The sequence below is a fragment of the Leptonotus elevatus genome, chromosome 7 (genome assembly GCF_054856555.1).
Source record: "Leptonotus elevatus isolate MCC_2025b chromosome 7, RoL_Lele_1.0, whole genome shotgun sequence".
NCBI lineage: Eukaryota > Metazoa > Chordata > Actinopteri > Syngnathiformes > Syngnathidae > Leptonotus > Leptonotus elevatus.
The window spans coordinates 7,080,392-7,102,403 of NC_141245.1; the positions used below are offsets into that span (position 1 = coordinate 7,080,392).

General features: G+C 42.0%; 3 protein-coding genes across 3 annotated transcripts; 2 read left to right on the top strand and 1 right to left on the bottom strand.

The window, feature by feature from the left end:
• Window positions 1-2,831: 2,831 nt before the first annotated feature.
• Window positions 2,832-10,584, bottom strand: nop53 (NOP53 ribosome biogenesis factor). Its single transcript, XM_086080566.1, has 12 exons — window positions 9,330-10,584; window positions 9,027-9,103; window positions 8,774-8,876; window positions 8,165-8,367; window positions 7,080-7,135; window positions 6,902-6,997; window positions 4,781-4,882; window positions 4,528-4,698; window positions 4,236-4,411; window positions 3,760-3,826; window positions 3,403-3,479; window positions 2,832-3,293 (listed from the first exon to the last, which is right to left on the bottom strand). The coding sequence occupies exons 1-12, from the start codon at window positions 9,530-9,532 to the stop codon at window positions 3,233-3,235; spliced, it is 1,392 nt and encodes a 463-aa protein (XP_085936692.1). The 5' UTR covers window positions 9,533-10,584; the 3' UTR covers window positions 2,832-3,232.
• LOC147170690 (histone H3.3A) lies at window positions 10,052-12,499 on the top strand. The gene is made up of 4 exons (XM_086080567.1): window positions 10,052-10,215; window positions 11,093-11,238; window positions 11,448-11,601; window positions 11,696-12,499. Exons 2-4 carry the CDS (start codon window positions 11,111-11,113, stop codon window positions 11,822-11,824), a joined length of 411 nt encoding a protein of 136 aa, XP_085936693.1. The 5' UTR covers window positions 10,052-10,215; window positions 11,093-11,110; the 3' UTR covers window positions 11,825-12,499.
• A 653-nt stretch (window positions 12,500-13,152) lies between these two features.
• Window positions 13,153-16,674, top strand: LOC147170691 (histone H3.3A). The gene is made up of 4 exons (XM_086081110.1): window positions 13,153-13,321; window positions 14,159-14,302; window positions 15,188-15,341; window positions 15,422-16,674. Exons 2-4 carry the CDS (start codon window positions 14,175-14,177, stop codon window positions 15,548-15,550), a joined length of 411 nt encoding a protein of 136 aa, XP_085937236.1. The 5' UTR covers window positions 13,153-13,321; window positions 14,159-14,174; the 3' UTR covers window positions 15,551-16,674.
• Window positions 16,675-22,012: the final 5,338 nt, after the last annotated feature.

A 22,012-nucleotide genomic window follows, 5' to 3' on the forward strand; every position in this document is an offset into this window, starting at 1 on the left:
GCTCCGTCAAACTCTAGCGGAGCTGCTCTTCAGGCCGCCCCTCTGTCACGTAATGTGCAGTCCTTTCGGCCTACGGGGGGATACGGGCCTCGTCGTTATGTGCAGTCCTTTCGGCCTACAGGGGGTACGGGCCTCGTTGTCCCTCGCAGGAATATGTCACGGACTTCCGTGACGTTCGTTCCTCTGGCCGAGGGCGTGGTCAGCCCGAGCTTCACACACCCGTCCCTCCCAGACCCCTAAATCCGGGAGGGCCGGGGATTGAGCCCGAGAGGCCGGCAGTCAGTTACTTTTCCTGTCGCCAGCTCTATTACTGGGCTATCCTCGCTTCGGACCCATGGGTGCTGACAACCTTGTCTCATGGGTACAGGATTCAGTTCCAACGCCGGCCTGCTCTTTCCAGCCGGGTCAGAGAGACTGTCATCAGCGACCCGGAAATGGGCGCAGTCTCTAGATCAGGAACTAGCGACTCTCCTCGCCAAGTCCGCTATCGAAGCAGTGGATCCCTTGGCTCATCCAGGGGGGTTCTACTCCCCCTTCCTCATACCAAAAAAGAGAGGCGGATTACGCTCCATTTTGGATCTGAGAGGTCTCAACTGTTACCTCATGGTGTTGCATTTCGGCATGTTGACTACGTCAGCCGTGTTGAGGATGATCGCCCGAAGGGAATGGTTCACATTAATCGATTTGAAGGACGTTTACTTCCATGTCCCTATTGCTCATCAGCACAGGAAATTTCTCCGCTTTGCCTACAAGGGTCGCCACGAACAGTTCAGAGTACTCCCATTCGGACGGTCACTCTCTCCTAGAGTGTTCACTCGTGTAGTAAAGGCGGCACTTGCTCCCCTGCAGTCGAGGGAAGGTGCTCCCCTACTTGGACGACTGGCTGATATGATATGCACACCGTCCAGGGGCCAGGCAATCAGAGACACGTCCGCGCTTCTTCAGCATGTGTCACGACTTGGACTCAAGGTCAACCTGGAGAAGTTCCCTCTCAGCGGACTCTGTTGACCGGACACCGCCTCCATGGCTGCTCGACCATCCCCATAGAGGGTCGACGATGTGCTACGCCTTGTCTCTCTCTTCCGTGCCAATGAGGCCACCTTATGTCCTTTTTCTGCGTCTACTGGGCAAGTTAACGTCCCTGATGGCACTATCGCTGCATCCATTGCAACGGTTGCTGCTCCGCTTCCGGCTCAACCCGCTACTGGACCGACGGAGGCGTCTCAGAGTGTCCAGTCGGTTCATGCGTGCTCTTGCACCTTGGGGTCGCCGGTCTGTTCTGTCAGCGGGAGTCCCGTTGGGGGTGGTACCCACACGTCACGAAGTTGTCACCACCATCAGTGCTTGAGGACCATGAGTCTCCCCGGGTATTGTTAATCAGTCGGCGGACTCCCTCTCCCGCCATCGTCCACCTCAGGGGGATTGGCGTCTCCACCAGACAAAAGTTTTATCTGGCTCTCAAGCCAACCACCCTATTCGTCTTGCTCCACCGTCAATGGGTGGGGTTGACGCCCCGGGTTTTTGTTGTCTTGTGCTCTTATTTGTGTGCTACGGCATGTTTCCGTGCATCCACCCAGCTTTTTGTGGCTTACCACGGCCCGAATAAAGGGGATGCTGTGTCCAAGCAACGCCTCTCACGTTGTATCGGGGAGGTGATTCAGCAGTCGTCCCCCTTCTCCTGGGGTGCGCAGTCACTCCACCAGGAGTGTGTCTACGTCATGGGCAGTTCTGAAAGGAGTGTCCTTGGAGGACGCTTGTGCGGCTGCTTCCTGGTCGTCTCCAGATTCTACAGTTTTTATGTCACCTCTCCTTATCCACTGGATGTGGTTAGAGGTCCTGTGGAGGCCCCTCTGTGAGATACATTTTCCCGGGTCTTTGTGACATCGCTGGTATTCAGCGTTCTGTGCTGTTTCAGCACCGCCACCTGGCGGTTCTTCGGGACTCATAGAACAAGTTACGTATGTAGCCTTTGCTTGTCACTCAGGACCCGCGTGTTGGTTTGCGCGAGAAGGTTCTGAGAGACACGCTTCCGGCAACGCTCCTTTATACATGATGGTCACGTCAGCCGCAACAATGGACATATCCTTTATGAATTATTTCAAGTGACGCGTGCGTGTGGGGGATTTCCGTGCGGCTTCAGGACCGCCACCTGGCGGTCGCTCTGACTCATATAACCATAGTTACATACGTAACTTTCGATTTGTCTGCTGCATGTGAATTAAGTGCAAGTTGTGCAACATTTTGTTCTTCGAAATTAAGTACTGTACTCGTCTACATACATTGTTAAACATCAGTATACGGTTGTTGAGCAGAAATGTGTATGACATTCTCAGCCATTTGGTATGTAATAGGAAGGATCCAATAGGGCAGTTATTCCTAAACGCTGCACTGTCGCAGTTTATTAGATTATTATTTGTGTATCTTTGTTCACTTATCTGTGCTCGCAACTTATAGGAGACAAACTGCAGCGCTAAATGAGATCTTTGCAGTGACAAAAGGCACCTGTGCAGTTTACGTGTGAAAAGCAGCAACAAATCTCTTGGGAGAAAGCGTGCGCCTACAGGATGTCTCAAACGTAGACGACATTTTCGCACAGATTAGTGGATAAGAGGCTTTGTTGAAACTCAAGGCACAAAAGGGACAAAGTGGTCGCACCTCATTTACCTCTGTGGGGCACTGAAGGTTTTAAGATGATGGCATGAAATCAATTACCATGTGGCCAAACTCCTTAAATCCCATCAGCTTGCTGCTTCGTCTCAGAAACATAAATAACATTCAATCAACTTTGAGACTTTAGTCAAATAAATTGTTAGTAAGTCAAAACCCTCAAATGAAGTAGAAATATCTGATATTTATTCAAACACTGCTGCAAAGAGAGTGAATTGAGATGTGAACAAATCTGCTGCACAATTACACTTGACATGACTGAGCTTCTTGCTATTGTGCTTAGTTACACTTGAATAATAGCACACCAACACTTGGCATGAACAAACTCATTTTCTGATCATAACAATAAGAACAATAACAGGACCATTGTCACCTGATCAAAACGCCCTGTCCAGACACAAATCAAATCACACAGCATTTTAATAATCAATTAAGTGTAATTTGTGTATAAAATTGTTGTATTGTCTGAAAAGGTCAGCGGGTCATAACATTATATATACAAATGGTTCCATTATGTTGCATTTGTGGCTTTTACTAGGCTCCCGTCTTCTCAGGCTCTGCGGCCTTAAGTGATGGCTCTAAAAGCTCTCTTCTCCACATACTTCAACTTGTACCGCCTCTTGAACCTAAAGGGGGCGAGGAGACGCTCGTTTGAGACAACACACATTTTGAACAAACTGTATGTCCCCATGACCAACGCATAAAACATTATGTCAAAGTGAAGCAGATTCTTACTTGGCTCTCTCTCTGGGTTCAATTAGGTTCCTCTTCTGCAGACTCTTGAAGCGGTCCTTGAGGACGCTGCCCTCTGGCTGTATCAGTACGGCATTACATGTCCAACAAAGACAACCAGGCACATACTTGTCAGTCAATGCTTAAAATACTTTCTTCTTTTTTTTTACAGAAAATGGATAAAGTTATTTTCCGGAGTTTTGCTTTCCACTGGCGGTTTTAATTATCTATTTAAATTCAATTAGACATTCTATAATTGTTATGAGTGCTTTTAGAGAGCACTGTTGTCACAGAGAATCAGTAATAACCAGATTTTTAGGAAAAGTCGGTAATGGGCAAGCTTTGACAGGGAAGCAGTACCTTTAGTTGTCGTAGGGAACTGGTGAGCTCATCACTTAGTTTGATTTCAAGGTCCTGAGGCTGAAACCTGGAAAGAGAAAAAAAGTGCTAAATACCAGAACATCTGTAAACTGTTTTCTGCCAAAGATTTTAAAAAATGTAAGCTTATAACCGGATAACCCAGAGCAGAAGATGGTGAGTTGGAAATTGTAAAAAAAAAATATATATATATATATTGCTAAATGTCTCCTTCAAATGGTTCTCAAGTAAAATTGAGCTAGTTTAAAGCACTATAAATCAAATATATCCCTATAAGGACGTTGACATTTTGTCACTAGACAGATGAGGTCATTTAGGAAAGAATGTGGCTTTTAATGGGTGTTAAAGTGCAGTTGTGACCTTAGTGGATGCTGCATAATGCAACTGTTCTGATGGTGTTATTGCAGAAAAGCTTTTAAAAAAAACTGAGGGATTTGATGAACATGTTAAGTGCATACTTGAGTTTGCCAAGGCGTCTGGGCTGAGCTTTCTCGGCCTCCATTTTGGCCTTTCGTCGTTTGTGTATTACGGCGGTCCTCTTCTCTTGCTGTTTGATGGCAGCTTTGATGGTGCGAAGCTGGAAGAGTTGCTGCCGTTTGTTGGTCTGATGTTTCTCAGTCAGCCGCTGTTGCTCCTGATGGAACAAAAGATGCACAAAAGGCAAGATGGCAACTTATTCCACATGCTAGACATTTTTGCTTTTCACAATCATTAGGACAATTTTTTTTAGTGCAGTAACTTTGTAAGCACCTTAATTTTTTCCGCCTTTTCTTTTTTCCTTTGTCTCTCAGTCTTCTTCTCCGCCAGAGCGATGGCTCCTCCCACCCCACCCCCCTCTTCCTCCTCGATAGAAGGCACTTCTCCATCTCCATCTTCTTCCTCCTCCACCAGGCCCTCTACTTGCTCCTGAAAGATAGTCTCCTGCAGACACAGCACTCGTTATAATCCAGGCTTGCCCAAATTGAGAGCCGAGAGCAACAGTGGAGCTGGAAGGACTCAGTACCTCTGTTGCTCGATCTTCTTTGTTGATAGCGAGCTGTCTCTTAATTCTGTCTTCTTCCTTCTGCTTCTTAACCTCCACGTCGTGGGCTTCTTGCAGTAAAGCCTGTATTCAAAATGTAAGCACACGAGACCATGCAAGGATTTTGTTCATTATCTGCTGATTTAAGAGTAAGCATCCTTTATATGTTGATTACTTGAGACTGTATTTCTCCATTCACATCTTGTGAATTCCATTAATTGCATACACTTGACTATCCCAATGCTGTAAGATAGGGGTCCATGATTAACACTAGAATGAAGATGGAAAGAGGCAGTGGCCAAGCATTTGAAGAAATTATTCAATAAATGAAAAAAGAAAGTAGCAAGCATACATTTGCTTTACATGACTAGCTGTCCATTTGCAAATCCTCAGATCCCAAGATACCGTTCACAAAACAGTTTCCTGAGCTCCTATGTGTTATCTTCACATTTCCAAAAAGGAAATACTGGGAGCGCAAGGATGAGATCATCATTGGACGCACAACGTTCAGACTAGAGATGCCCTAATGCCAATATCGTACATCTTTAAAGTGCTAAAAAAAAAAAAAAAAGAAGCACAGATACTACTAGGACAGACTCGCTTACAGCTATCATTCTATGTTCTTCATCTCTTGTCTACAGTATTCATTTATTTTATTTGGTAGCCATTTGTAGTATTCAGAAAGCTGCTGCATCCAGGCAGGAAGGGTGTTAAACATGGTGGTGTTATTATGAACCCTACTAACTTTAACCGTGGCAAACTTTTTTTCATTTTGTACAAATGTGAAACATATTTGGAATGGTCATCTCGTTTCATCAGCGTAGCCCATCTTTCCGGCCTAAATGCAGCAGCCAATCCTAGTTCAGCGGGTTGTGTCCTGCCTAAAACCTCAACCTAGGGCTGGACAATATGGCCCAAAATTCATATCACGGTATACACTGCATCTCACTGTATATAATTACGTTATTTGTGTGTTTTTAATAAATAATTTGCATAGTCCTTTATAGAAGCTAAATGCATTAAAAAAAACAATGAAAGAATACATTTACTTTGGATAACATTTATTGTGCAAATCTCGAATCAAAATGATGCATAGGTCTATGCAGTATAGCTTGTGGTGTGCAGGCTAGATAGATTTGATAGGGGAGTGTGGTGTAGGAACTCATGTGCATGCCACAAAACTAAAGAAAAATTCATATTATTAGGGCTGCAGCTATCAAATATTTTGGTATTCAGACATCCTACTGAAAATTCTAGCAAATAAGCGGGTATTTGGATAGAAATACATATTCTTGATTGGTTAAAGAACAATTATAAATACAGAAGACAAAAACACATTTGCACGTAATAATGAACAAACAACAGTTTTAAATTTTTTAGATAATCACCCTTTTTTTTTTTTGCTTAAATTTAAACTGCTATTTTCCTCTCAATCTCTCCCCATAGATTTTGGTCTATGCAACGATAAGTGACGTCAGAACCACAGTAGCGATTTTGGGGAACTTTAGCACTGCTAGCTAGCGCGGCTAGCTTGCTACTTGATGCTGCAAGCTGGCAGCCTCCGTTAAATGCTGGCAATGTCAGTGCATTTATGTCTTACTGCGCTTAACTGGAGCTTGAAAGTGATTTCAGGACAAAGTTGTGTTACTGCCGTCTGTCGCAAGTTTGGTGCCGTCACAAACTATGAATAGACGAGTCACGATTTTGGCTGTTCTTTCTTTTCTGCTAGGCGCACTTGTTTACAACCGAGGTCAACGGTATGTTGTGCGCACAGACGTATTTACGTCATCGACAAGTCGGGACAGCCCTAAAACGATGACGTCACCAAAATCTCTACCTTCTGCAAAATATATACTTTATATTGGATTATAATCACCCAGCCCTACCTCAACCAATGTATAACAGTGGGGCTATTTACATAACACCCCTCCCCCCTACACAGAGTTTCTCTTTTTTAGGCCCATGCCAATTCCAATATTAGGCAGAAAGAAATTTCAATAACAGATTGGGGTTATGATATTAGTGTTTGCACTTTGTCAAACAGTGACAATCTGATCAATCGGGCACTTGTTTTAACAGAAACACAGTAGGAGGAAAATTTACCTGATGTGATAAGAAGTCTGGATTATAGGAACCTCCGGGAGCGATCACCTCCACTGCCGGTAACACGGATGGCTTGTCATTCAACTTCTCTGGTCGCTACCACAACATAAACCAAAAGATTGCTTAACAGACGAATTGAGCAGCATATTGTGATTAACTGTTTTAGATGGTTTCTTACCTTGACCAGCTTCTTGCCAGTCTGCTGAAGGTACCATGGATCTGCGGAACTTCTGGCTGCTCACAAAGAAAAACTGGGGATTACCACTTTAGACTTTTAAACCAATAAACACTGCGGCTACGGGCAGAAGATATGATAGTCTCCCCTGGGTACTTTTTATCCGTCACTATCGGAGTTCAATGGGCTGCGTTACAATGACAGACAACTAAACAGATCTGAGTGAGTGGAGAATGGAGATAGAAAATGTCTGCAAATACTACACAAATGTAAAAGGGACCATTTTATTTTTTATACTTCCAAAGTGTTAAATGGAGTAATTATTTAACATGACAACCAACCAGATTATATTGAAGACACAAACGGTTAAAAAACAAACAAAATTGAATTAGATGTAAAAATGCTACTTCAAAAAGTGTAATTGTCAACAATTACAAATGACAAGTATTGTCCTAATTTTTCCCACCCACCAATGGTTGCACAGTCAAACTTATAGTTTAGTACCTTAGCATGGGGCCTTTACTCAATGATTTAACGTTAACGTTTATACTTTGTGCCTCTGCAATATGCCGAGATATTGAGCAGTGTGCCATCCACAGCACACTGCCAAAGGCCATCTTCAAACAGTGCAGAAAATACATCAAACCCCACGAGCTTCCACTTTGGGCTTGTTTGATCACAATGTGGCAGAGAAAAGAAAACTGAGGATTATTTTAGATCAGGCAGGCTAAAATTCGCAAACATCTGAACATGAGCTACGCGATTAATTAAGGAGCACCATACTGTCATCGCAGGCATGAGCAACAGAGCCAGGACTCTAACCCATTTGACAGATTCTTACAAAGAAATTATCATGCATGACTTGCAACAGTGCCCTTCAGCAAGGCAGGGCAATGCAGGGTGTATCTTCAAATTCCCCTAATGGAATAACAACCAGTATAACATTACATTCAGCACACACACACACACACACACACACACACTCCCCTAAATTATCAGTTCACTTATTCAAATTAACAACTAACAAACAGCAAGCAAATGGATAGGACCATTGTTGAACAAAAAAATAAATAAAAAAAATCACTTACCCTCCTGACCCCAGATGTCATAATAGTCTCTGTTTGGGTTGTTGTTAGCTTCTGTCACCGCCTTTTTAGCTGTTGTGTTTGACGTCTGTCTGTTGAGCAGCTTTGTCTGCGTCCGTGGTACTACTCCTTTAGCTGCTAGATGTTCTACCCTCTTCGCACTATTACGAAGTTTCTTTGCATTGGGCTGTTGGTAGGACAGCACACTGTAGAAGCATACAAAGATGAGATTATCAATTTATTATATGGAGTACAAGTAGAGGAAAAATAATTCATATCAAGCAGAATTGGTTTAAATATATTTGATTTGAACCGCTAGTTGTGCATTTGGAACTCCTCAGATCCCAAGACACCATTAACACAACAGTTTCCTGAGCTCCTATGAATTGTCTTCACATTTCCAAAAAGGAAATACTGGGAGCGCAAGGATGAGATCATCATTGGACAAACATAACCATTCAAAATCTGATCATGGCTAATGTTTTATAACATGTTTGATAACATACAATACAACACATTTACAAATATTGCAGACCACTGGAGATGAAAGTCTATTTTTAAAATGAGAGGTCATTCCAGTTCAGTAGAAAACAGTAAGTGATGCATACTGACTCTTTAATTGGTGGGACAAGTGAGTCACGCTGGAGGATCAGGTCTATCCTAAGAGGACGCTGTGACTTCCCGTTCTTCTTTTTGCCCTCCACCTGCTCTGATGCTTTAAAGACACAAATGTAAGACTAGGTTCAGCATCTACCATTATATAATTTATATATATATATATATATATATTTTTTTTTAAAGTGTAAATGTCAGCCATGACAAATGTTAAGGTAAAACACAAATTCTAACTATTTATTTTGCTTACCTTTGTGATCATCTTTTTGTTGCTGCCCAACATCCAGAAAGAATAAATTGTCATCCGACTTCTCAGCCAACAGGCCACTGGAATAAATACAAAACACACGTCACTTCGACGAACAAATTGTAGCTACATTTAGACAACCAACACGCTCGCACATCGCATGCATATCGTGTGGTATCGTGTCAACACGTGTTCAAAATATGGAGTGCAAGGGATAGAAAGAAGAGACAGAAAATACATCGTGCTTTCTGAATCGGAGATAGAGTGTTATGTAGTGTTTCACAAGAGAACCTATGGCCAACTCACCCGGTGGTCCGCTCCTGATGCCTGACGTCTTCTAAAAAATCTTCGACGTCATTAATGTCGCTGTGTTTGTTCCAACTTTTTTTCTTATTCTTGTTGAAGCGCTTTCGTCGACTACCAACTTCACCTGCAGAATCCGATGACTTGAAACTTAAAAAGCCTGGCTGCGAGGCCATCACGCGTTTCAGCCTTCTGGCAGCCGCCATGTTGGAGTTGAAAGGAAATGAGACACGTGTCTTCTTCTTTCGTGCTCTTGTGGCCTACAGTGCGGAAACGCACTTTTGCGCCACCTAAAGGATAAATATCGTAACGATTACAAAGCCTGTTTTACATAAAGTTGGTAGGAGTACAGTTCACAATAATTTTAATATGTCGTCTTGTAGATTTCACCGTTATTTTCAATTGTCAGTGAAAACAAATCTTACATATGTGATATTCCACGTGATACAAAATTGTAAGTGCCCCTTTAGGTTTGGATAAATTACAATAATGGGTTTATATTTATTACTATAATATCAAAATAATTAAAATTAGAAAGCACAAAATGGTTTATAACACTAAGGCAATTAGTCTAGAACCGGAGTTTAGTTGAATTTTCTTTCATGTGAAATGTTTATTGAAAACAAAAAAAATAGCTTTAAAGTTAACTAAAATATAAAAATTATTAAAATAAGAATGTGTTTATAGTGCACATGTGTTCGTGTCGATAGTATCATGTTGCGGCATGTATGTTTGTTCCAAATGCATCATGGGAAACGTGTCTCCAAACGCGCTCCTATATTCTTTTTCCTTTTTTCCCTCCCTTCATTTTGTAGCGAGAACAACGCGTAAGCGACTCAAGAAATTAAATCCCAATTGAAACCTGCAATTTCTAACTAAAATTTCAAAGGTGAGTATCACATTTGCAATCGAACGTCAATCTATCATTTCCAGCATTTCGGGATTTCGGATGGACGAATATTTCGTCGATTTTCGCTAAAAACAACAAAATGCAGAGCCGTCGAGCCTTTATCTGCCTGCTGCGAGTCAGCAACCTGAAGAAGCATTCGTGATCTGCTCGATTTTGTCTCGGAAGTGCTCCTTGACTGGAGAGTCAGCTGACAAAATAATGTCCACCAAGTGAACCTTTGACATGTTTAATGTCGTCCTCGAAAATAATATTCCACTTTCATGCTGCGGGGTTTACACAATTCGGTCGTGTTTTTCACCACCATTGCGATCACTAGAGTGAATTTTCCTTCCCGTTTACGTTCTTCATGGCAGCAGCCAGCCATTATGTGCGGGTGTGTTAGAGTATTAGATGTCACAGCCCACTGGGGCGGTGTCGCTTTGGTTTCTTCTAAAATAGCTCATTCTGTATTGGAAAATATACGCTAGTGCCACACAGGAATTACTAGTGCATTGAAACGAACGTACCCTCACCAGTGCGCAATAGGAGGGGTTTTTAGTTATGCTGTTGTCATTGGATGAAAGCTTCACAACAACATTCAAGCACTCTCGTGATTGGACGACTCCGTTGTCATTTATGAAGTAAGACATTCTGTTTCTATACTGCCCCGGAGATGAGAAACATTCCCCGAAGCGCACATACAAACCGAATAAAAGCATCCGTAAAATTAAAACCTTACTTTTATAACATTTTAAACAACGTCACACTTTTATTGTTGTATTTGTATACCCTCTATATCCACAACCATGATTGTCGTTTCACATTAAAAAATTAATTTGTCGTGCAGGAACTGAAGCAAAACTTTGTATACTTTCAGCTTTGAACCACAGCAGTAATGGCCCGTACCAAGCAGACTGCTCGTAAATCCACTGGAGGCAAAGCTCCACGTAAACAGCTGGCCACAAAGGCTGCCCGGAAGAGCGCCCCTTCCACCGGAGGTGTGAAGAAGCCCCATCGCTACAGGTGAGAGTCAGTGACTCTTCTTCAGACAACAACAATATTTATATTCTGATAGATTCGTTATAATGATTTTCAGTAATATTTTACAGGGGTAAATATGAGTTGCTCCGTTATGATGCTTTAGCTGTATAACAGACAACTTTTAAGACTGCTCTTCGTACTGGTGTGAACCATCAGCAAACTAAGTGCAACATCGCTTCTGTCTTGTAAAGGCCCGGGACCGTGGCTCTGCGTGAGATCCGTCGTTACCAGAAGTCCACTGAGCTTCTGATCCGCAAGTTGCCCTTCCAGCGCTTGGTGAGGGAAATCGCCCAGGACTTCAAGACGGATCTGCGTTTCCAGAGTGCAGCCATCGGCGCTCTGCAGGTCTGTATCATTCAGATGAGATTTGGTAGCTTTTCAATGTGGTGATGTCATCTCACTAAAACTGCTCAATATTTATTTATTTTTCCCACCATAGGAGGCCAGCGAGGCCTACCTGGTGGGTCTGTTTGAGGACACCAACCTGTGTGCCATCCATGCCAAGCGTGTCACCATCATGCCCAAAGACATCCAGCTGGCACGTCGCATCCGTGGGGAACGTGCTTAATTTTGTTTCTTTCTTATGAAATGCTCTTCTCTTGTCCCATCACCATCCTTTCCTTCTCCCTACATATATAGTAGTTTGGTTTGAGGTTCTCTATATATCATGACTGTGATAACCGTAAATGCGTGATTGTCTTGGTTGGTGCTACAAGTAGAAGAGTTTCCTTAAATATATATTAATTTGAGTTTGAAACATTACACTCCTCACTTTAGCTGTTGCAATGAATATGGTGTTTTTGCTAGCCATGAGTAGTATGTAATCTGGAATACGCATAGTATATAGCATTAAGACATTTTCATCTTTAAATGTACACATTCGTTTATTATGGGTCGTTAATTTTTAGGGGGTCATTTTAAAATAGACGTATAAACACAGTTCTATTTTTTACAACAGTGGTGTTTCATATTGTATCAGAATCCAATTTCAAATGCCATTGCAATGGCTGCATGGTTTGACACTTATACGAGGCATATATGTAGCAGCCCTATTTTGATTTTACTCTTGGTTTTCACCACATTATGTCCATGCAATGTTATGATTTTTTGTTTCTCTCTCAGGTCGATAACCTATTTTTTTCTACTGTTTTTTGGTTTGTGTTTTTGGTCATTTTGAAGGCTAAAACATTTGTACTCCAAAATTCACATACAAACATAAATAAAACTAATTGTGGTTAAATAATGTCATTGTATGTTGTATTTTATATCGCCGGCAATGAACCAAAACTTTGTACAGTACTTCCATAACTGTCACTTTTCAGGAGACCCCAAAAATGGCATGTTTGTTCGACCAGTAACATTGCATGATCAAAGAGCGCAAGCCATTTTGGGTCTGCAATATCCATAAGTCCCAAGAAAAGAATGTGTTTACCCCCCCAGATCTGCTGCTGTAATATTGTGTGAAAACGCTGATTAAAACGTGATATTTGAAACAAATTAGACAATACAAATAAGTGTACATTGTTTTAAAAATGAATACAGACTGGAAGTAACTTGATCTACAAACAATATATATATTATAAATATAATATTTACCATTGTAGTTCTTATTTCAGTTACTCTGTCAATTAATATCATGCCACCATGTTTTTAAGTAACCTTTTTTTATTGATCAAACAAATACAAACAACATAGGTCACGCCACTATAAATAAATACAGTGCTGTCACTAGAAGTAACTTTTTCCCCCTGCCATTTAATTTACTACCGAAAATCACAAACATTCGTAAAAGTTAAAAATAGAACAAGTTACAATAGCGAGCGTCATGCCGTTAAACAAACAGAAGCGACTGCGGTCAAACATGTTGAGACTAGTTTTGGCAATCATGAGTGACGCCCGTATTCAACAGAACCCGAAAAAAATGACTTCAACACTGTTGCATTTTGGGACACTTGATTGATGCGGCGGCCATTTTACCCGCTGGTCGCTACCTCTCATTGTGGATACGAAGAAGAAAATAGACAAGCGAAAGGTTTCTCACCACTTCTATACACTTTTTCTTGAGGTAAGCCATTTCCTACGCGCTATTCTTGTCGTCAATTAACTTTAGACTTTTTTGTGCAACTTACTCAATTCCCGTGTTTATGCATACGGCGAATAAACGCTCGTTTTTGTCGTGTTTGAAAACAACACGGCGCGGTGGAGACGACGACAGTGAAGTCGCAGTCTTTCTACAGCCGCTCAGACCAGGCGAAAATTCTGTTTCGAATTGTGCGCCGGTTCTACTCTGCTCTGAAGTGCTAGTGCAGCCGTTCAAGTGTGCTTTACATATTTCTGAAATCCTTGGAATGTCTTCTTAATAATGTTTTAGTCTTCCGATAACCGGGAACAACGGCAACTTGTTAAATCGAAGTTGTTTACGTGGTGCGCCGTCTGCCTTGGTCTTCATCCCGTTTGCGCATCAAACCGCCGCCATCATCAGAGCGAGGGAGGCGGGCCCGCAAACTGGAAGCAGCTGTGAAGCCCGCCCACTTACCAGAAGGAACGCGTTGAATGGCTTAGATTTGATATTTACATTTATTCCTAGGTCTGACGACCAATAGTATCGGTATTCGTCTTTGATTGATGTCTCTTGACGTCTATGACGTAAACTTTTTTTTTTCAAGTTCGAAATGTTCAAATGCACTAACTGGCCAAAAACATGACCACTTGCCCAACTATTGAGATTGATAAAATAGTAGATGTACCAAATGTCTGCCTTTCGAAATATGCTAATGCAGGGTAGTGCTAGACACTGCCTGTGATATAAATTTCACACGTTGTTTATTGCTGTTAATCATGTCATATGCAACTAATTGATGCACAATAAAATATGTCTTTATATTGTTTGTATCATCTTCAGGCGATCTTAAGTAGCAATGGCCCGTACCAAACAGACTGCTCGTAAGTCCACTGGAGGCAAAGCTCCACGTAAACAGCTGGCAACAAAGGCTGCCCGTAAGAGCGCCCCATCCACTGGAGGTGTGAAGAAGCCCCATCGTTACAGGTGCTTCTTTTTTTATTATTATTCTCATGTAAAAAATAGATTAATATTTTGTCTGAATAATTTTTGATGGGATATTAGTAACTATATAGGCTAAATACCCCAAAACGCCAGTACTCCTCCTGATTGTATAATGAGATATATTTCCTTCATTTTCTTATAGTAATTGTAATATACTAATGTGTGTAATGCATTATCAAGTAAATCACAACTAATATTGACTTTTGTTGTTGTTGTTGGCTAGTAGATTAAGATTACTAGTAAGCATTTTCTTTTCTCTTGATCCTCCACTCGGGCTTGTAGTTTTATGTTTTGCTGCACTTTGAAGCTGGTTACAATTACAACCATGATTGGATTGACACCTAATAGGCACACACAGCGTCAAATGCAAAAAAATAAAAAAAATAAAATGGTGGTCGACAAGTTTTGGCTTGATGGCGCTTCATTCAGAATGTAATTTTTTTTTTTTTAGTGAAAGCATTTTGCATTTTGACAACATAAACTTAACATGCCTCAGTATTTCAACCACATGAAATTATAGATGAGTTATTGTAAAACATAATTTATGCACTGAATATACTCCATTGGTACCGTTATAATAGTTTTGGATTTTCATTATAATCCATAGTGACGACTAGATGAATCTCTGAATAAACATATACTGTATTACAACTTGAAATTTATAAAAGCTGATGTGATACAATATAGTAGTTTTGATCGTTTCTAAACTGGTGGTTGACAGTAGGACAGTCATGAAAACTAATTGACAAATCCCGCACACTGTTGGGTTCGGCTGCTTCCCTCGGAGGATTGCCGTGTGATTTTGTCCACAATGTCCACATATCCATCCATCATTTTTCAAAAGAAACGTTTTGTTTTGTTTTTTAGGCCTGGTACTGTTGCTCTGCGTGAGATCCGTCGTTACCAGAAGTCCACTGAACTTCTGATCCGCAAGTTGCCCTTCCAGCGCTTGGTGAGAGAAATCGCCCAGGACTTCAAGACGGATCTGCGTTTCCAGAGTGCAGCCATCGGCGCTCTGCAGGTCTGCGTCATTCCGATTAGAGCCAGCAGTTGCTCATTTTGGAACACCGTCTCACTAAAATGTTTTTTTGTCCACCATAGGAGGCCAGTGAGGCCTACCTGGTGGGTCTGTTTGAGGACACCAACCTGTGTGCCATCCATGCCAAGCGTGTCACCATCATGCCCAAAGACATCCAGCTGGCACGTCGCATCCGTGGGGAACGTGCTTAAATGATTTCACGTTGTCTTTGTACTTTTCACCTGTCTGTTTATCCATCCCTTTCCTACTCCCTGACCCACACCCTTATGTTAGTAGTATGTAGGGAAAACTCTTTATATTATTATTCAAGTGTGTAGTCGTGTTTTTCGTAGTGCACTCAGCAGAAGACTTCTATGGTACTCATTTTATGTGCATGTATCAACTCTTTGGTGATGAGGTCACCTTATGGACACTCACTGTCCCCATACACTCTGGTGGGGCAGAGACCATGATAATGAGGAAAAGCACCATTCACCCAGTGCAAATTTAGGTAGGGGCAGACAGAGGATGGGGTGTTTATCTGCTGTGGGGATTGGCTTCTTGTTCTGGCTTCTTTCCAGCAGGGTGCTAGATGATCCTCGTCTGTTCTCGGTTATGCACCAACCTCAGTACCCAGGTGTGTTGAGACCTCAACACCAGTGTGTGCTGGATTCTTTGTCCCTGCATGTGTCTTCATGAGTGTTAGCGCTGGTCACCACAGAGATATTTGTGCAATCCATCAACATCTCTGGAGAAAATGTTTAGAATATTGATGGTTGTTGATATTCTTCCCCCTCAAAATACACAGTCTATCTTTTTGACTGCAGCGCTAAGCATGGGGCTTGGGGGAATACCAGTAATCAAATTTTGACATGGAGAACAAACCTAAACAGAAATGAAAGGGGCTTATAATTTATCTTTTTGTTGACACACTTTTCCTATATGAAAAAATTGACCTCATTTGTGTTTATTTTCTGGTCTCCTTGAAATGTTTTAGCCAAAGCTTCAGTAAGTTATTCATGCTAATACTTTAATATTATTGGCTCTTTTATCCAAATCTTTATGGGAGGTTTATATAGTTCGAAAATGGAGCGTTCCGGGGGTGGGGGAGGGGGGTTGAAACAAAATGTGAGAGGTAGTGTTTCTTCAAATATTGTTCCCCTCACTATATCAGTTTTCCCTCTGCTTCTGTTTTGTCTCCCTCATGGCTATTTGATCATCTGTCTATTACCCTGCCACTTTTATCAAAACATTGGTGGTGATGTTTTAATAAAGCAATGTTTGTAATTTCCAAATTTGTCATATAAACTGGTATTAAATGGATGTTACACATGTATTGGGTGTATGTACTCTTTGTGTTAGTAATATATAAAGTTTTGTTTTTTCAAACAAATGTTAGTATGGGTAGGGCAAAGATTGCTACTGGACTATGCAAAATTTCAAACTCTTGTGCTCAGGGTTGAATTTGGCAGACTCACTGAGCCAAGCTACTGTACTGTGTGTACTGTTGGTCAACAGTCATTTGTGGGCAATTTACATATGTGCCACTAGATGGCAGTAAGAGACTTACCCATTAGGTTAGACTAGCAGTTTACTTCCCCTACTAAAGCGTTTCTGGGCCAGCCGGGAGACAAAAGTCACCAGCGTGTTCTGCGTCAACCCTGGGGCTGGGACCTCTTCTTTCTGTCACGACTCACAGCTCGTGACCGTATAAGGTGGGTGGGGATGTTGCTCAATCAGTACATTTGAGAGTGTTCACTCCTTGGACAATAGATCAATTCAGGGTCAGCATCACTACAGACACTGTACCGACCCGCCTATCGAGCTCCAACTCTAGTCTTCCCTCACTTGGACAAGTCCTCCACTTTAAGTATATTCTTATGCCTAACCAGGAGAGGGCACTAGGACCATTACCTCAGATTCGGAGGTGCACTGCTGACTGTTGTTCCTCCTCACATTGTGAAAGCTGAAGATTGCAACAAGTGTAGACCTGATCCACTGTTCCACGGTCGAGATGAAAACCACACAGCTCCTCCTGAATCTGAGATTTGACTTTCCAGCATAACTTCGTTTTGAGAAACCCCGAATAGTCCATACCAGGGTGGCTGAGTTGTGTGATGCCTCTGTAATAGGAACACATGCTCCAGTCCTCCTTCTTGAAAAGGGAGACCACCACCCTGGTCTGCCAATCTAGAGTTAATGTCCTCAAAGTCCATATGATGTTGCAGAGGTTTGTCAACAAAGAGAGTCCAACAACATCCAGAGCCATTAGAAACTCATTTACCCCATGGCCCTGGCACCAAGGAGCTTTTGAACCACCTTGGCTTCTGTAGTCAGGATTCGGACTGGCAAGGTCCCCACCTTCTTCTGTCATTAACACCCTTTTCCCGTTCCACAGGTGGTGAGCCCATGGAAATGAAGACGTTATCTCTTCGGACTGTGCCCGGCTCCATGGGAGCAGCATTTGCCATCAAGCACCACCTTTAGGCCCAGTTCCAGAGGGTTTCCCAATGACCGGCATCCATGTGAGGGAGAATTCAGTCTCTTCTAGGTAAGAACGGTTTTATTGCTGTTTGATTTCATTGCCAGGAGCTGAGGGCTTTACCAGGGTTTGTTGAGAAAAAGGAGATTGAGTTTGTTTTCACTGGGGCTACAATGGGAAGGAAAGGGATCTTTTTTTTTCAAATTCTTATGCTTATTTCTTATTTGATCCTATGCACCTTTGTTCTACTCACACCCACACACATTCAAACAAAAACAAAGAAATTATCACTGACTTGTACACTTTAGGGAGAAACTGATCTTTCAATGTACATTATATCCCTTACCTGGGTTGACGCATGTCCCCACAACATTATTTCATTTCATCATTCCACTTCCTTGATTAAAAAGGATAAAGCCATGTCGTCAGCCATATTCATTACAATGAAAGACACAAACATGCGCTCTCTCTGCACAGGTCTCTGCGGCCTTATATGCTCATTACAATGAAATACACAGAGACAAACAAACATTCTAATCAAACACCACACTTTAATCCTGTTGTTATGCTTGGGCATCTGTGTGCACGCACACACAGATAGATGCCCATGTGTGTGTGTGTGTGTGTGTGTATGACACACATATATATATATATATATATATATATATATATATATATATATATATATAGACAGGCAGACAGACAGATAGACGGATAGATGGATAGATAGATAGAGAGAGAGAGGGAGAGAGAGAGAGAGAGAGAGAGATTTTTCATGGAACACCACTGAAGAAATGACACAATGAAAAACAGTCCGTGTTAAGCTTATATAAGTGTAAATTCATCGTTTCCTCAAAATAACTCAAAATACAGCCATTAATAGCCAAATCCCTGGCCACAGAAGTAAGTACAGTACACCCTTAAGTGAAAAAGTCCAAACTGAGCACAGTTACTCATTTTCCCTCCCCAGTGTCATGTGACTCGTTAGTGTTACAAGATCTCAGGTGTGAATAGGGAGCAGGTGTGTTAAATATGGTATTAAAGTTCTCACACTCTCATACTGGCCACTGAAAGTTTAACATCACGCCTCAAGGCAAAGAACTCTGAAGATCTAAAAAAAAAAACTAACTGTTGTCATAAATAAAGATGGCCCAGGCTAATAAGAAGATTTTGCCATCACCCGAAACTGAGCTGCAGTACAGTGGCCAAGACAATCCAGCTGTTTTACAAGACAGATTTGACTCAGAGCTGACCAATGGGAATAAAGGCCCCGTCCAGACAGAAGCAAAGCCGGCTTGGTTCCTCAAACAAATCTCGTACACGCAGAAGCATTTCAAGACTTGCGTGTGTCCAAAAGAAGACGCTGAGGACGTTTAACGGCTGTAATGTATATGCCAAGTCTGGAGTGGCGCTGTAGCGCAGCCACAGGGAGTTAACGGAAAGCGTAGAAGAAGACAAACACTTTTTTTTTTCAAACTTTATTGCAATCTACAGAATAAACATGGCTTTGCATGTATCAAAACAACATGAAAAAGACGAACACAGGAGAAGAGACAATGGCGGGTGATTCAAGTACAAAACCACTTGTTGAACGTGGGAATAAAGAAGCAAAATATTTTGCTGCATAAGCAAGTTAAGGAGACTGCACAAAACGACTACGACACGGCTATCCGTCTGTTGTTGACAGAATGCCGGTCCGCGCGCAGTCACACGGGAATTGGCGCATACGTCATCAATCTGCGTCAATGCGTCGTCATCGAGCTGCGACCATTACGTCATCGCTGGAGGAGTATCCTGCATATGGTGTCCAGACGGACGCGTACGGGGCGCGTTTTGAAATCTTTCCACTCTGGAGCCCGGTTTCAAAAGTGATCAGTTTCAAACTCCAAAACCGCGCCATCGTGTGGACGAACGGCCTAAATGGTAAGAAACTTGTGAGGATACATTGAAACTGTCTTTTCGTGTGGACGGGGCCTAAGAGCTGACCAATGGGAATAAAGACAAACTGGGTTCCCTTGAAGTTTTATTGTACAATTTTTACATAGTACAGAAATGTGAGACAATGTTTTTACACAATACAGTAAAATACGATTATTTGTATGTTAAAGTCATCAAGGTATCAAGCCTTACTTCTCCACAGTCACCAAATAACTTACAACATGAACACTACTATATCTGGTTTATTGATGATGTAGTTACATGACGCTGACGTCAGTCGTCTGCCTCATTTTATAATTGACTGAATGCAGCCATGCGTGTAAATAAAGGACATGCATACATATTTCGTTTTTAATGGGAATTCTTTGTTTGTGTGTGCGGGCAGTGCATTCACGTGTACAACAGAGCGCTCACCTTCCCCAAGGTCTGTGCGCTGGCCCTCCATCTGTGGCACTCAGGGGATTACAGCCAATCTGTCTGTCTGCTGCTCAAAGTGCTGACCATCAGAGCAGCACCAGATTAACACAGTGCTCAGATTGGTAGACGGGGGGGGGGGGGGGGTGGAGTATGGTTGAAGAGAGTTGTGGGGGTGCTGGGGTCCTATTGGAAAAGAGGCTCGGATGTTGAGGAGGAGAGAGATATGTGTATGGCGGGTTGAGAGGCTGGGGACAGATTAGTACACAACTGGTACACAAGGAAGGAGGGGGCATAGAGTTTGGTGGGGTACAATGTGGGGGGAGTTTGATGGGTTGAAGGTGGTGAAGCAATGAATCAATGTGAATAGGATTTTCCAGTTGAAGTCGATCTCCGATTGCCACATCCTTTGTTGCTCAAGGAATATATATTTAATGCTTATTTTCTTTCTCTTCAATAAAAAAATACATCATGGAATATTGAAAGCAGCACCATTTTACTGGAGAGGCAAAGGGCAAATTACCCCTCATGAAGCTGCTGAGCTCACTTTAGAAATATTCGGGGGTTGTCACTCATGGACGCACGATCCCATTAGGGGTGGAAAGCGGTTTCCAAGTGGCCATTCTCAGCGGACAACTTGACATCATCTGCACGTGGAGATCTTGCAGTTCCAGTGCATACATTCCGAAATGTGCCATATAGGAAGAGTAAGGGAATTGCATGTAAAGTGATTGGAGGTGAGGGTATTTGTGAGAGAAGCAGGAGGGAGCGGCTGGGGGTTGAGTGGGTTTAGACTACATGAAGGTCCACTGAGATTATTGTAGTGAAATAAATCACAAAGAGCGCACGGGAGGGGGTTCTTGGGGACATGAGACATAAGGGATTGGGGGTCTGTCAGGGATTAACCGTTTTCATTGTAGGACAAACGAGTAGTCAACTGGTAACATGGCACACACACTCATTGACATGACACGATTCTAAACAATGGAGGTTTATTTTAGAACAGGATGTTTTTTTAACAGAAGATTGTGAGTGTGAGTGGTTATTCGTCTGTGTGTGCCCTGCGATTGGCTGTTAACCAGTTTAGGGCGTACCCCACCTACTGCCTGAAAACAGCTGGGATAGGCTCCAGCATACCCAGGACCCTCGTGAGGATAAGCGGTTCAGATGATGGATGGATGGATGGATGGAAGATGTTAAATAAAAACCTCCACATCAGGATTTTTAAGATTTTTTTTTTTTTAATACATTCATATATAGGTGAAAGTGAGTCAGTGACCAGTATCCCTGAAGGAGTTAATTGAACACAATAGTGATATACTTGCAGGAAGCCATAACTTATTCTGTTGTATGAATGGTAACAGGCGGATACACAGCATCATAGTCCCTTCTCACATATAATGGTATTGTTTTGCTGGTCACTATGCGTTGCTAAGAACAAACAATAAATAATTTTCTGATGGCTTAAGTGAAATTCGGTCATTTGGCACCCCTTTCCTTTTAATACAATTCTACAATTGTATAATATCAGATTTGAAATATCCTAGAGTATTTTATGAGTTTAAGAAAGACACATGTCACACCTTTGAATAAAAATGCATTATTATTATTATTATTATTATTGTTGTTGTAGTTGTTATGTTATTATGACTATTATTATTAATAATAATCATATGGTTGGAATTGTGAAAATATGGTTTCAGACTGTAGGGCCGACATTAAACTACAAAAACATTCTTGTTTTTACTTGATTGCTGCATTTGTGAGTAACATACCCTCAGATTTACCAGATCCGCTTCATATAGCCAATGGCATGTACATACATTTAATCCAGAAAGAA

Excerpts from the sequence above, each read along its gene's own strand:
- LOC147170691 (XM_086081110.1), top strand. The coding sequence starts at position 14,175 with ATGGCCCGTACCAAACAGACTGCTCGTAAGTCCACTGGAGGCAAAGCT. Across the intron at positions 14,303-15,187 it reads AAGAAGCCCCATCGTTACAG|GCCTGGTACTGTTGCTCTGC; the intron begins GTGCTTCTTTTT and ends TTTGTTTTTTAG. Across the intron at positions 15,342-15,421 it reads CAGCCATCGGCGCTCTGCAG|GAGGCCAGTGAGGCCTACCT; the intron begins GTCTGCGTCATT and ends TGTCCACCATAG.
- nop53 (XM_086080566.1), bottom strand. The coding sequence starts at position 9,532 with ATGGCGGCTGCCAGAAGGCTGAAACGCGTGATGGCCTCGCAGCCAGGC. Across the intron at positions 8,368-8,773 it reads CTTGTCCCACCAATTAAAGA|TGTGCTGTCCTACCAACAGC; the intron begins GTCAGTATGCAT and ends ATGCTTCTACAG. Across the intron at positions 6,998-7,079 it reads CTGGCAAGAAGCTGGTCAAG|CGACCAGAGAAGTTGAATGA; the intron begins GTAAGAAACCAT and ends ATGTTGTGGTAG.
- LOC147170690 (XM_086080567.1), top strand. The coding sequence starts at position 11,111 with ATGGCCCGTACCAAGCAGACTGCTCGTAAATCCACTGGAGGCAAAGCT. Across the intron at positions 11,239-11,447 it reads AAGAAGCCCCATCGCTACAG|GCCCGGGACCGTGGCTCTGC; the intron begins GTGAGAGTCAGT and ends TGTCTTGTAAAG. Across the intron at positions 11,602-11,695 it reads CAGCCATCGGCGCTCTGCAG|GAGGCCAGCGAGGCCTACCT; the intron begins GTCTGTATCATT and ends TTCCCACCATAG.